Source organism: Notamacropus eugenii, chromosome 4 (assembly GCF_028372415.1).
Source record: "Notamacropus eugenii isolate mMacEug1 chromosome 4, mMacEug1.pri_v2, whole genome shotgun sequence".
Taxonomy (NCBI): domain Eukaryota; kingdom Metazoa; phylum Chordata; class Mammalia; order Diprotodontia; family Macropodidae; genus Notamacropus; species Notamacropus eugenii.
Window position 1 is genome coordinate 62,245,020 of NC_092875.1, and position 14,112 is coordinate 62,259,131.

At 46.2% G+C, this 14,112-nt stretch overlaps 1 protein-coding gene across 10 annotated transcripts; it reads left to right on the plus strand.

Annotated features, from left to right (window-relative positions):
- The first annotated feature begins 1,267 nt into the window (after positions 1-1,267).
- Positions 1,268-10,126, plus strand: CIRBP (cold inducible RNA binding protein). 10 transcript variants are annotated; one of them, XM_072601384.1, is made up of 8 exons: positions 2,518-2,683; positions 4,479-4,587; positions 4,712-4,818; positions 6,219-6,357; positions 6,462-6,546; positions 6,756-6,823; positions 9,398-9,575; positions 9,961-10,126. In XM_072601384.1, the coding sequence occupies exons 2-7, from the start codon at positions 4,485-4,487 to the stop codon at positions 9,400-9,402; spliced, it is 507 nt and encodes a 168-aa protein (XP_072457485.1). In that variant the 5' UTR covers positions 2,518-2,683; positions 4,479-4,484; the 3' UTR covers positions 9,403-9,575; positions 9,961-10,126. The 10 variants fall into 10 exon arrangements, with proteins under 10 accessions (XP_072457482.1, XP_072457484.1, XP_072457478.1 ...); XM_072601385.1 differs by having other exon boundaries at positions 6,759-6,823; XM_072601381.1 differs by lacking the exons at positions 2,518-2,683; positions 9,398-9,575; positions 9,961-10,126 and adding exons at positions 1,268-1,535; positions 7,297-8,136.
- Positions 10,127-14,112: the final 3,986 nt, after the last annotated feature.

The following is a 14,112-nucleotide window of genomic DNA, read 5'->3' on the forward strand; positions in this document are numbered from 1 at the left end:
GGGTACAGGCCTAGTAGCAGCAGTAGTATCATTGGTCAAAAAGTATGTGTAGCTCAGGGACTTTGGGGGTATTGTTCCAAATTGCTTTTCAGAATGACTGGACCCACTCATAACTTCACCTACAGTGCATTAGTGTGCCTGTCCTATGGTAGTCCCTCCATCAGTTGCCATCTTCTATTTTTCTTTGCCAGTCTGATAGGTGTGAGGTGGGACTTCAGTGTTATCATAATTTATATTTCACTTACTAATGATTGGGAACATTCTTTTACCTAGTCATTTGAAAACTGACAAAACAAAAAATTGACTACTGGGAAACGGTTCCTATTCTTCTATTGTATCAATTCTCTCTATTTTTTAGGTGTTGGACTTTTGTTAGAAATATTTGCTATAAAGATCCCCCCTTCCCCCGGGTTAACAGCTACTCCAGAGGTTCCCAAACGTATTTGGCCTACTACTTTTCAAAAAAAATTACTCAGCACCCTCCTGAAAATTTACTTTCTTTAACCTTTTAACTTTTTTTTTGAAATTGGCATCACTTCCCAAAACACATAAATTTAATAACGTATTGTAAACTTGTGGGGTTCTTTCCTGCATTGAAATTTTGATGATGCAACATTGTATCATGTAACCTTATAGTATCATATTGTACACAAGTCATGTTCCTGTGGATGCATGCTGGACTTCCCAGCGGTGCAAAGCATGCTCCCCCGCCAACACTTGCTTCCTAAGGTCTTAGTGGACTTGACTGATAGGTTCTAACTTGCATTTTGTGTTTATTTGGAAAGTAACGTAATCACTAAGACCTGAACTCTGTTACACGACAGATAAAACTTGGACGAATGGTGTTTCAAAAGTTTCTTCTCCTCTTTCCTTATGTTCCCACCGCCCCCTTCTTTTTATTCCAGCCCCCCACTGCACCCCCCAACCTTTGGACTCTGGAGCCCAGGGTGCAAGTGACAGAGCTCTGCCCTGACCATTATTACCTGGACATCCAAGTCAACAAGGATTTATTAAGCTCCTACTATGTGCCAGGGCACAGCGCAAGGGGCAGTCCTGACCTCAAGAGCGAGAGACCATTTGGGGACTAGGTACAAACGAGGTATAGGTGGGTTAGGTCGGAGGAGGCCCGGGCGGGCTTCTGGCAGAAGGTGGCATTCTGAAGGCAGCCAGAAGCCGTGCCAGGGCCGGGTGGAGCGGGGCATCCCCGGGCGGAGGCCGGGCTCGGGCACAGCGTTCCCTGACTCGGGGGCACGTGCGTGTTGCCAACGTACAAACGTGGAATGGCTACAGTTGAGACGGAGCCTTAACGCTTTCGTGCACAAACGTGATCTCCGTTTATTCCCAGCTGCTGTCGCCACGCCCCCTGTGCCCAGGACTTGCTCAGGGTCACTCGGGCCGGATTAGCCCTGGGGGAGGGGCGGTCCCCGCGCGGATGCCCCCGCCTGTGCTGCAGAGGGAACCCCAGGGCTGCGGGTCATCCGCAGGTGCTGATCGCTTCCACCTGGCAGGGAGGGGATCACGGGCCAGACGAATAGGTAATGGAGAAGCGCTGTAGATAAAGTGGCGTCTTTAGTCGTTCCCGGGGGGCCCGAGAGTCACGGGGTGTGCGGGGGGGGCTCCCACCCGCGGTACGGAGCGCGGGGGATGCAGGGGTGGAAAGGGGGCTGGAGGCAGGAGGGGGTGCAGCCAATGAGAGCGTTCGGTGAGTGAGTGGATGTGGGGATGGAGAAGAGGGAAGGGTCCTGGATGACCCCTGGCGCGGGGACCGGGGTCACCGGTAACTGACGGGCATAGGGGTGGCTGTGCGGGCCGATGGGGGAGGAGGGGAGCACGGGGAGGGGGGTGATTGTGGGGCCGCGGCCCAGGAGGCGGATTGGCTGGGTTGGGGGAGGGGATCCCCTGGGGCCACGGAGCGTTGCCAGACTCGGGGCAGCCCCCGGGGGGAGTGGGAGTAATTAGCAGGTTGGGGGAGGCGTAACCCCGGAGCACTCGAGCGTGGGCGGGCTTTCCGGGAGGGGGTGGAGGGGTGGGGATATGGAGGAGCAGTGATTTCCCGTGGTGAGGGCTGGGGGCCGCGGAGGGCGGAGCTCGGACGTCTCTGGGCGGGGCGTCTGAGATGATTTTCCCGAGAGGGCGGGGCCCCGCGAGGGGGCGGGGCCCAGGCCTCCAAGATGGCAGGGGAGGCCTCCGTTTTCCCAGCAGCTCCTTTGTTCGGCCGCCGCAGTGCCGGAGGGAGAGCGCGCCAAACTGGGTCAGCCCCGCCTCTAGCTCCCAGAAAGGGGCGTGATTTTAGCCCCGCCTCCAATTCCTTTCCTGCCCCCCCCCCCCACCGCTCTTCGGCAGCCTGGGGTTAGAGGCCTCTTCAGCCGGAGGGGAGGGGGACTGCGGACGAGCGGCAGGCTAAGTCCCCACCAATCCCTTTACACATCCTCGGAGGAGCGGGGCGGGGCGGGAAGGGGGAGAGGGAGCTCGCCGAAGCTCATGAATATAAATCAGCGTCCGGCTTTGGTCCCCTTCGATTGGCCCTCTGGGCTCTGGGGGTGGGGCTAGAGGGCGTGGCTTCGTGGCGGCGTATATAAGGCTGAGCTCTTGGGCGCGCCGCTCATTTTCCCGTTAGGAGGCTCAGGTGGCTCTGGTCTGTCCGCTGATATCGCTTATCCTTCCCGCCCCATCCAACACACCGGTGAGGGAGCCCGCCCCCGGCCACTTGGTCGAGCCTGCGGAGCTGGCAGGGCCTGGGGTGGTCGGGGTCTGGGGGGGAGGGGAATCAAGGCAAGAGGGAGGAGAAGACGGGCGGCCCAGCGCCTGGGCGGAGAAGGGCCTAGGCACCGGCACGCCCCCCTGGGATACGGCTGTGGGCAGGACGGGTCGGCCCGCCAGGTCAGGGTGGGTTCGGTGGCGGCGGCCGACAGCCGAAGTAAGGGGCTGCTGCCGTTGCGGTGTCCCCAGGGGCCGCCGGGGCAGGCGAGTTCTCTGAGGCTTTGCCGCAAAATGGCGGCCGAGAATCTTGGCGGGCCGCTTAGTGAAATGGCGGGGACTGCCGGAGATGCCCGGATGGAATGGCGCAGGGAGGCGAGGCGGGGGCTCCTCACGCATGCGCAGAAGGAGGCGGCCGCTAGTGGGGGCTGGAGGAGGGAGGCGTTGGGCGCACTGCACCGCGAACGAGAGAGAGGGGCCCTGATTTAAGGGGAAGCCGGGCTGGGGGGCATCTAAGAATTAGTTCCTGCTTAGGACAGGGGCAGGCGCTCCGGGAGACTTGCGGGCCACGTGGTCGGCGGCCATCTTGATCTGGGCCGCGGGCTAGGCCCCGGAGTGGCCCGTTCCCAGACCCGGCCCGGCCCCAGCGGTGGGCGCCTGGGCCCCGGCGTGCCAAGGCCGCCGCTCCAAGCCATCCCGGGCCTGCCGGCTGCCCCGCCCACCCGGCCCCTAAGCAGCGACCCCGAGGTCAGTTGGTCAATTCCGGACCTGACGCCTCCTACAAAGTGGTCCTGGGGCTTCCTGTAAAAGATGTAAAAAGAAGGCTCTGTCCCGCGCACAGCACCTAACCCCAGGCTTAATGTTTTTTACTAGAGAACAGGCCCACAGAAGGAAGGGACTTGCCCCCAAGGTAGCGAGTGTCAGCCTTGGGGTTGGAATGGTGTGGGGAGAGTCTGAATTTGGGGTCCTGGCTCTTCGGTGATTTTAGGGGAGGCACTTCGGGAACCAGATTACGCATGTCAGAGGCCTCTTTGGGCTGTAAAACCTTTCCATGGGCTCCTGATTTTTAATTTCTTTGTTTTTTTCCCACCATACCATGTTAATCTCTCATGGGATCCTAGCTACCATCTTAGGAACAAGAAGGTACAACCAGGGTCATTTAGTTTATTCTCATTTGTTTTTGTCTTTTTTTTAGCACGTATATGACCCTTGACAAATTGCTTAATTTTTTCTGGGCATCAGTTTTCCCATATGTAAAATGAAAGTATTGAGTTTGTTGCTTGAAAAGCTCTTTCTAACCTTATAGTGTAAGATCTATCAGTGCTCTTTCATGCTTTGGGCGGGGTGTTATAAGGGAGAGAACTCTGTCCAGGCCCTGGGAGACTTTGCCTATTTTTAAAGTCCCTGTTCTGGTCTGAGGTTTTTTTTTTTTGTTTTGCCTTATCAAAGCTAGGAAAGGGCCCTTGATGTGACATTCTAATGAATGAATCCAAAGGAATTTAGGCATAGATCCCGGATTGAGAACCCTAGTTTTAAGTGAACTAGATCTACTTGTGTGTGCTTTTTTTATAAAATGTGTCCTGATATTCCCTTTTGCCCCATCCAAATTCCCCTCCAGCTCCTGTTTACAAATTTGATATAGTTTTGAGCAGGTGGGAGGGTTAGTTTCTTGGGGATTATAATCCAGGTCCCAGTATTGCGCAAGCCAACACAGTTACTGGGAGTTTAACAAATAGGTGAAAATGTAGCAGCTTGGCTCTAAACAGAACTTTTTTCATTAGGTCAAGATGGCATCAGATGAAGGAAAACTCTTTGTTGGTGGACTGAGTTTTGATACCAATGAACAGTCATTGGAACAGGTCTTCTCCAAGTATGGACAGATTGCTGAGGGTGAGTTTGGATCAAGTTCCTGTATTTCAGAGTTTCACTTGCTTGAGAAATAGGAGATGGGGTTAGTTGGGGGTGTTGGCTCAATTCTTTTATAATGACTAATCACTGCCTCTTTCCTTTCCAGTTGTTGTTGTGAAAGATAGGGAAACTCAGAGATCCAGAGGTTTTGGCTTTGTTACATTTGAGAACATAGACGATGCTAAAGATGCAATGATGGCCATGAATGGAAAGGTAAGGGCTGGCAAAATTCTCATGATGACTTCATTGGAATCAGATACTGATACAGCTTCATCTAGGCTTTCAGTGACCAACTTCTTGGACTATTTCATTTGCCTCCTACCAGGTCTTCTGTCTCAGCTTTTACCTCTCCCTTGCTGTCATTATGCTTCCATATGCATAGTTCTAGTCACATCACTGCTCTCCTCAGAGGCTTTCAGTGGTCTTCTGTTGCCTCCCAATTAAAGTATAAATTTTTTTTATTTTAAGGTTTGGCATTGAAGGCTTTGCACCATCTGTTGTCACTTTATTCTCCAGCACTAATATCATATTACTTCCTTACCATGTGCCAAACTAGCCTACTCTTTGTTATCTCTGAACGCCCCCAGTGCTCTTCTGCCTCCCATACCTTTGTTCGAGCTATTCCTATGACTAGCTATGACTTCCTCCTCATGGTAAGACCTAACTCAAATTCTCGATAAGAAGCCTTTTGATTTCTCCCTGAGACCTATTTTCATGTATTTAAATGATTAATTACCTTTGTGTTATAATTGGTTTATCCTTAAAGTAGACTATCCTCTCCAGGAGGACAGGAATGGTGTCTCTCCCAAGCATAGAGCTCTGCACCTGGGTGCTTAATAAATACAGAATAAATATTAAGAGTGTGGTAGGACCTTAGAAACAATCTGAAAGACTGCCTTCCCTTTTACAACTGAGCATCTGAGGCACAGAGTGAATTGTTAAAGATCAAAAGTTTTAATGGAGCTAGGACTAGATTCTAGGAGTCTTGACCATGAATCCAGCCTTTCAGCAGAGAATTTGGGGCGGATAAGTAAATTTGAGAATAAAAATGGAAGCTGGTAAGATTACCAAATGAAGCAGTCTAGAGAGAGAAAAGGGCCTGGAGACTGTGAGAGACACTTAGAGGGTGATCTGGTGGAGGATCCAATAAAGAAGACCAAGAGAGATACGAGAACTAGGAGAGAGTGGTGTCTTGAAAACTGAAAGTGATTAGCAATGTCAAGGTTTAGACAGATCAAGAAGAATGAAGATTGAGAAAAGGCTGTTGGGTTTGTCAGTTAGATCATTGGTAATTGGAGAAAGCAGTTTTGGTGGAATGATGATGTTGGAAGCCAAGTTATAAAAGGTTAAGAAGAGAGGAGAGAAAAGTGGAGATACCTATTATAGATGGCCTTTTCAAGGTGTTTAGTCACAAAGGGCAGAAGGGAGGGGTAGAGGTTGGGGGAAAGGATCAGAAGAGGATTTTTTCAGGATGGGAGATTCATGGATATGTTTGTAGGTAGTAGGAAGTGAGCCAATAGAAAGGAGGAGACTTGAAAATAATGAAAGTGGAGATGACAGATCCCCATGTCTGCGAACGCTAAAGCTCATCTTTCAAAATACTTGCTTTTCAGTCTGTTGATGGGCGGCAGATTAGAGTTGACCAGGCAGGCAAATCATCAGAAAACCGATCCCGTGGGTACCGAGGAGGTTCATCCAGTGGCCGAGGCTTCTTCCGTGGAGGCCGGGGTAGAGGCCGTGGTTTTTCTAGAGGTAGGTGCTGGAAGTAAGGGGTGGAATTGCGTTGTTCAACTTGGTGTGTTTATAACTGCAAATGCTGATAGTCACAGTCACTCTTTCTCTTCTGTGTGCCATAGGAGGTGGAGACCGTGGTTATGGGGGGAGCAGATTTGAATCAAGAAGTGGGGGATATGGAGGTTCCAGAGACTATTACAGCAGCAGGTAAGGATGGTGGGCTATGATTAGGGCCCTCTGGCATACTACAAACTTAACTCAGGTCCATTTCTTAACTATGAAACCATTGATCCTCAGTACTAGAACTGGTGCTGGTAATTATGTGAAGAAATGTAGTTGTGCAGAAGGTATCACTCCTGTGCAGCTAGCCGTTTAAAGACCCCAAACTCACTCCTCACCCATTTGTGATTTCCTAGCAGGAGTCAAGGAGGTTATGGTGACCGGTCTTCAGGAGGGTCTTACAGAGACAGCTATGACAGTTATGGTAAGTCCTGGTTCAAAAGGGAACGCCGCCAATGTATGTGGGAACTCTGAATCTTGATTCCATGACCTTGTACCGATCTCTGGAAGTAACTTTAAGGCTCTCAACGCTCAGACCTTATCACGGTGCTTTTCCCGTAAGGAACAAGTCCATTCTGTCAGGTCTTGGTGCGAGGAACCATTTTCTGCAAAAAAAAAAAAAGAGAGAGAGAGAGAGAGAGAAAGAAAAAAAGAACTTACTTAGTGTTAATGCATGTGTAGGCCTTAGTAGAAGCTGCAAAGCATCTTTAATGTCCCCTTCTCTGACCTCCTAATGATGCAGACCTCGGAGTGTCCTAACACGCTTTAGACATGGGGGGGGGATTCTCCTTAGGATCATGTAGTGGCCTAGCCTCCGCAGTAATTCAGGGGAGTGAAATGCTACAACTTGTCATGTGCTTCAGTGCCTTTACAATTGTGCCTGCTTCTTGTCCTCAGCTACACACAACGAGTAAAAATCCTTCCTGAATCAAGATCGTCCTTCCAATGGCTGTATTTATAAAGATTTTTGGAGCTTCGCTGAATCGTTATTGTGTAGTACCCATCTACTTGTATTCACTTTTGTAGTATTATCAGTTCTGATCTTGTCAAAACACAGCCTGACAGCTTCGGACATGAGATGGCCTAATTAGACTTTTCTTTTAAGAAAGCTCTTGTCTGTTCTCGAGTGTTTTTTTTTTTTTTAAAGCATTTTTGAAAGCACTTCGGATTTTTTTTCCTTTTCGTCATGAGCCAAGGTGTGGTTTTCTTTTTTGTTGTTTTTTTTCTTTTGGTTTTGTTTTAATTTTTTAAAATTTTTTTTCTTTTTACAACAAAAACTTGTGAAATTGGGGGCCCTGGTTCGGTTTTCTTTGAGCTAGAAAAGGACCTTAAATTCAATGTTCACGGGAAGCTGAACAAGCTGTGGAGGTTTGGCTTTTTTTTTTTTTTTTTAAGTGCGTTACCTTCAACTTTTTGTAACCTTCCTTTAGTGTAGCAAGGTAGGAATGCAGCCGTGAGGGTTTGTGGAGAGGCAGACCACCTTGGTATATCTAAAGAGAAACTGCTTGTATGTTCACTCTGCATAAAGGTATTTTTACTGTATACTGTAAATTACCCAGAAATAGACTTGCAAACTTTCCATAAAAGAGGTTCTTGAAAATGTTTATTTATATTGTCCTTTTTTTACTGGAAGAAGTATGCATATTCCATTGATATTGTATTTGAAGTGGTTAAGGAATTCTTGTATACAGTTTTCTTTGGCTTTACGAAGCCTATTAAAAGACCGTCTGAAATGAACTGTGCTCCTGACATTTACCTTTCAATGCACAACACACCCCTTTGCTGGATGTCTGACGTTTTGACAGCAAGTGACAAAGCAGACCACAGGGCAGAGAGTGTAGGTGGAGGAGTTGGCTGACGAGAGTCAAACTTCTAACCAACAGAAACCAAACTGAGAAATTAAGAGAGGCCATGCTGGTCCTGGCATTTGAGTACATTAAACATGACTTCACTCTTTGAGGATGACAACCTGTTGCACTGTTGTCTGCATGGCCAGACACATGGAATAGGCAAGCATTAACTGTAATCTCATTTGTGTCACTTGACTCATTTGGAAGCCAGAGGACTGGTGGCAAGTTAAATCCAGTAACCATTGAGCACCATTGTATCAAAACATTGACAAATTTTAGTCTAGAATCTAAAGTCTTGTGATAACTGGAGTAGCACAGTATTCCAAGGTAGACAAGGAAAAATCAACAACAAAGAAATTGACTTATTAGCTAGCTTTGTCCTTGCCTTACAAGTTCTAAGAATTCTCTGCTAGCATATGGAAACTGCAGTGTCCCTGGAGAAAAGAAGTGTTGTGCCTCCCAACAGAGAAACCTCTGAGACGAAGGCTGCTTTCTTGGCTAGTTCATATGTGGAAATAGTCCTGTAATTCGAGGTAACTCCCTTTTGCTCATGTCCGCATCCTTCCTCTTGTTGAGAGCTCATTTGAAAGTCTAATGTGCCTGTGGAATGTTCCTTTTTTTGACTATTTTAAGTCAACCAAGAGAAAAAAAAAGCAAATTAAAATCATGCCTATTGCAATCCTTGGTGTGTGGCACAGATATTTCGTTCCATGGGTCAGAGCTGGGCACACAGTCATGTCTTGCTAGTAGGTATGTAAGCAAGATTGGAAACAACTGAATTCCCTGCCTTTTGGATTTTTATTCATCTATTGAGAATCTTCCTAGACTTCATTAAGTCACTTACTTAAGTGTAGCTTTCTTTGCCATCTCCTTGTTGCCATTTTTTCCCCATAGCCCACACTCTCCCTAAGCAGCCATATCAGAAGTGATTTAACTCTCTCTGCTTAAGGATGAAATGTGACATTGGCTGGTATATATCAGCCAGCCCTGGAAACCTTTGCCCACAACTGTGCTTCTGTGATGTGATGGGTTCAGTGAATGGCTTGTGAAACCCTTGTAAATGATGTGAACTGTTTCTGGGGTGGTGGGGTGGGGCATCTGAGAGCCCTGGTGTGGATGGGGTTAATAACGCCCATTTACTTTGACAGGTTGAAGAAAGTGAAGCAATAATACCAGGAAGGTGGCCAAGGACCATGGTGTCTGACTTAAGGACTCCCTAGAGGCAGCCACTGAAGCCTGCTTGTGCTTGTGTACTCACTCCCTTACCTGGAATGATTTCCTGGGGAGGCAGGAGAACTTGAGACTTGACCTGGATAACTAATTAATGTAAGTCTGCCAGTATGGAGGAGTTAATTCCTTAAGAACCCATGTCCACTTCTGAAGAATTTGATAACTGATTTTGGAAGTGGAGAAAATGTTTTCTGCATTTCTTTTAGTGGCTAAATTAAGACCAGTCTCCTTAGTTCTCATGGCATCCATGGTGTTGTGGGGATTAAAGGAGTGCCAGTTCTTTGTAATTCCACTAATTAGTAGCCACTTGACTAGGCAGATCATGGCCCAAGTGTTCTTGTAAAATGGTGGTGGGGTAATCATAATACCTGCCTCTGTTCTCGCAGGGCTGTTTGTAGGAAGGAACTTTAGAAAGTATTAGAAAATAAATTTCTCTCATGACTCAAGTTTCTCATTCATTTTTTTCTCCTTCTCTAAATAGGAACTTCAGAGAAGACCAAAAAATAAACTGACTTGCACTTCAGAGATTGAGACCTGTGTATATTAAAATATGGTTGGAAGAATAAAACTATTAGAAAAATGTTCATCTGTAACAACTCGTTTGAAATTGGAAAATCAGAATAAATGACTCATAATGGATATAAGAACCTTTGAATTTGTGGTGTATGTTTCTTCAGCTAAGAGTCTTGTAGGTACTGAGGAATGTAACTGATCTCCTTGTAACTGATCACTTGCTAGACCTAAATTCCAGCATGGGATTTACCAAGGATAGTTTGGTGCTGGATGTGAGTCCCAGTTTTAGCATTGTCCTAGCATCTTGTATGACCTTGAGCAATATCCTCTTCTAGCATGACTGAAAACACTTGTTTTACTTCTCAAAGTGATGATTGTAAGCAAAGAGCTTTGTCACACTTAAAAAGCACATAGAAATAGGGGGTTGTTAACAGAAAACACTACTTAAAGCTTGCGTTTCTCAGGGACATATGAAATCAGGAAATAGGGCAGCTTAGGTGGTGCAGTGGATAGAGCACCAGTGCAGGAATCAGGAGGACCTGAGTTCAAATCTCATCCCAGACACTTGACGCTCACTAGCTGTGTGACCTTCGGCAAGTCACTTAACCCCAACTGCCACATCCTGGGTCATCTCCAGTCATCCTGATGAATATCTGGTCACTGGATTCAGATGGCTCTGGAGGAGAAGGGAGGCTGGTGACCTGCACAGCCCTCCCTCACTCAAAACAAAGTCTAGTGCAAGTCATGTCATTATTTCTCTGATGGCATGGTCTTCGGCTTTTGTCATGAGATAAATAGATAAAGCTACTACAATTTAGTTTCATTATTAAGTCTATGTGCCAAACAGCCTTTTGGGGTATTAGCTTGACTGTAAACTAAGAAGATAACACAGTTATCCTTTATCCCTTCCACTTTGTGGGGGTTAGGCATGTGGTATTGCTTGTGATAAAAATCCACGTAAAAATATTTGATCATCCCTTTGTGCTAGAGAAGTCTGAATTATGGTATTAAAAGGTAAAGTAAGTTAATATAATACAATACTGTACATTTACTGCATTTCTGAGTTTCTAAACTTTGTGTTATCTGCAGCTTCCATAAAACTCCCAAAAAACTGCCGTTTAGTTTCTTAGGCCGACACGATATACTGCATCCTCAGTGGAGAAAGTTGAGATGCAGAACATAACTATAGAATTAGCCATGTAATTTGTATGAAGTTGGGGAAGAAAGGAATGCAAAATAGAGGAGACTAAGGCTCATCAGCAGGAGAGATTCCTGTAAGGTGTGGATTTGTACTAGATAAGTGAAGATTTTCACCTTAATAAACCAGGGCCATCGTGAGAGTTATCAAGCTGTGATGTAACTTTACCTTACTGGTGCATTTACATGTAATATTGTTATTACATTTCACAACTTAATTTTGCTTTTGACCCATTGATAACCCAAGATTGTTAGAATTATGACAAGTAAGGAAGTCCTTTCGCAAGGGAGAACTTTACCACCAGAAGGCCATTCATCTTTATCCTGGACTGGGAGTGGGGCTGGGTAAGTGGGGTGACTACAGCTCTCTGAAGTGTTCCAGAGTTTCTAGGCTGCTTCCAGAAATCGAGATCTGCTTAGGTTAGAGGACGCCATAGCTACTTTAAACAAATTTGTTACTGATTTCTAGCTCAAACCTCAACACACTGGCTGGATCTGTGTTGGCAGAGGAAGGGGGGAGGTTTATGGGGATTGGTGGAGAATCCAGTCTTACCTCCCTTTCCTTGTAAAACTTAGGGAATGCTCTTTAGTGCACACAACTGAAGGTGTGTCAATGTACTGCCAAAAATAAATGGATGACTTGGGATTTCTTCTTGTCTTTGAAGTTCTTAATATCAGGAGCATTTATGACTTTTTTGGTTTAAGAGCACAGACCTGGAGTTGAGACTCAAGGTTCTGTTTTCTCTGCCACAAATGAGCTGTGACCTAGGCAAGCAACTTGACTGGACTCGGTTTCTTAATGTGTATTGTGTCTGCCCTACTGACTGCTGTGGGATTGTGAAGGTCAGAATTGTGTCAAATGAAGTAAGGGACTTGGGCTAGAGTCCAACACTATGAAACTCAACATTGGTTCTGGGAATTGTGGGTTTTTTCTTCTATCAATGAATTCTTGAATTGTGTAGTATGTTATGGAGTGATCAAATATCTGCGATCTAATTGCGATAAAGTTGGCATGACTTCAGAGAAGTGACTTGCCCGGGTCATGCAAATTGGCAGACGTCCAAGACTGGAACCTGAATCTAGTGATTCTGTAGTATATTGACTACTACATTGACCCTGATAAACATTTCTCTGTGTATTCATTTTGTCCAGTACCTCATGCGTGGGAGTACCTACCCTCTGGTGATGCATCTCTCCTCACCAAATTAAGCTGGTTGTCAGAAGACAGACCCAATCCTCCCTGGGCGATATTGAAAGCCTTTCCAGCTTGATTATATAGCACCTGATAGAATTTGCACTTGTCGCCTTACAGAAACCCGGTACATTTTCACAAATTCAGAATAAGTCCTAGGTGTAATTAGTCTCAGCCTGGAGTGCATGACTCACAAGGCTCTATAAACTTGGATAAGAACGAAAAACATTTCAATGTAATCTTTTTCCTTTGTAATCCTAAATATGTATAATCCGTACTAAACATTAAATGCCTACTATGTGCCAGATACTGCACTTGCTGGGGATACAAATACAAATTAAAAAAAAAAAAAAGTCCCTGCCCACAAGGACCTTACATAAAAGGATGCTGAAAAAGATGGAAAGTGGGGTAAGAGAAGGTTCCTGGCTGGGGGTCATGATGGAGAGGTTCAGAGAAGTCCAAAAACAGTGAGAGGAGGTGGGAGGACAGAAAACCTTTCTTAACAGGCCCTGGAGCCCACCTCCAGTCCAATAAGAATGGTAGAGAGTACTGATGAAATGAGAAGACCAGACAGATTAAGGCTTGCAGCATAATGAGACTGCATTTAGAAAAGTCCTGAGGAGGAATTCTTGGGTTGTACCAGACTACCTAAGTACCTGTGACACTTCTAAAGGGGGTCCTCTAATCCCCTGTGTTAGTGGAAATGAGCAAGATTGCTGCAAAATAAAGGTGTGTGTCTTTCTGTGCCACGTGGGTAATACCTTCAATAGCTTGCCACCTGAACGAATCCTGTAGGAAAAAAACTCCTAACTTGTGTGTCAAACCTGTGTCCTAGGGATACTTTTCCTTTTCTAAAGTCTTCTGATCCCTGCTTTTGGCTTGATGGAGGTTATGCTGGAGGACATTCCTATTCAGCAATTCCTACCAATCTGGAAATGCTTAGGTGTAGACTGACTTATCTGAGAACTCTATGGAAATGATCAACACCCAAGCTTGACCATCAGGAATAATCGTTTCTTTGGCTACAGTCACTCATCTATTAAACACAAAAGAGAGTGAGGACCTCTCAGGGGAAGTGACTTTAAAACAAAATTAGAAAGCCTGGTGGTTGTGGGGTGGTTGTTTTGTTTGGTTGTTAAGATACATTAGATACCTCCAGCTGAATTTTACTTCAAAGACTTTTTTATTTCTCCTTGAGAATCTTGCCAAGAGGGTGTCATAGGGAAGCCAGAGGGTATAGATTGGACAAAGAAAAGAGGGAGGAAATAATGCCAACCTTGAGATCCCCAATCAAAAGGCAATAGAGCCCACCTCCCCAGCTAAACCCAGCAGTAGAAAAATGGCTTAATTCTTAAGCCAAAACCATGGTCCTCCCCCACTACCTCTATTTTCCTACTCCCATCTACTTCACTTCTTTTCCACCCAAGCCCCCCACATGACTGACCTTCCTTTCCATTGTACCTCCTAGAATGCACATTCCATTTTTTAAAAACTTCTCTTTATTCTAGGCCCTCCCATTTGGCATTCAGAGATCTGGACTCACTCAGAAAACACCATCCTCCCTGCTCATCTCCAGTACTGAAAGTACTCTTGCCCACTTCACCCCTACCTACTCTTCCCCAACGCTGGACCAGGAGAAGCAGGTGTACCCCCCATTTCTCCCTCTGTCACTTCTAGCCCTTCCCACTGCTATGGTAAATCAACCTCTTATTTAAAGTTAACACCATCCAG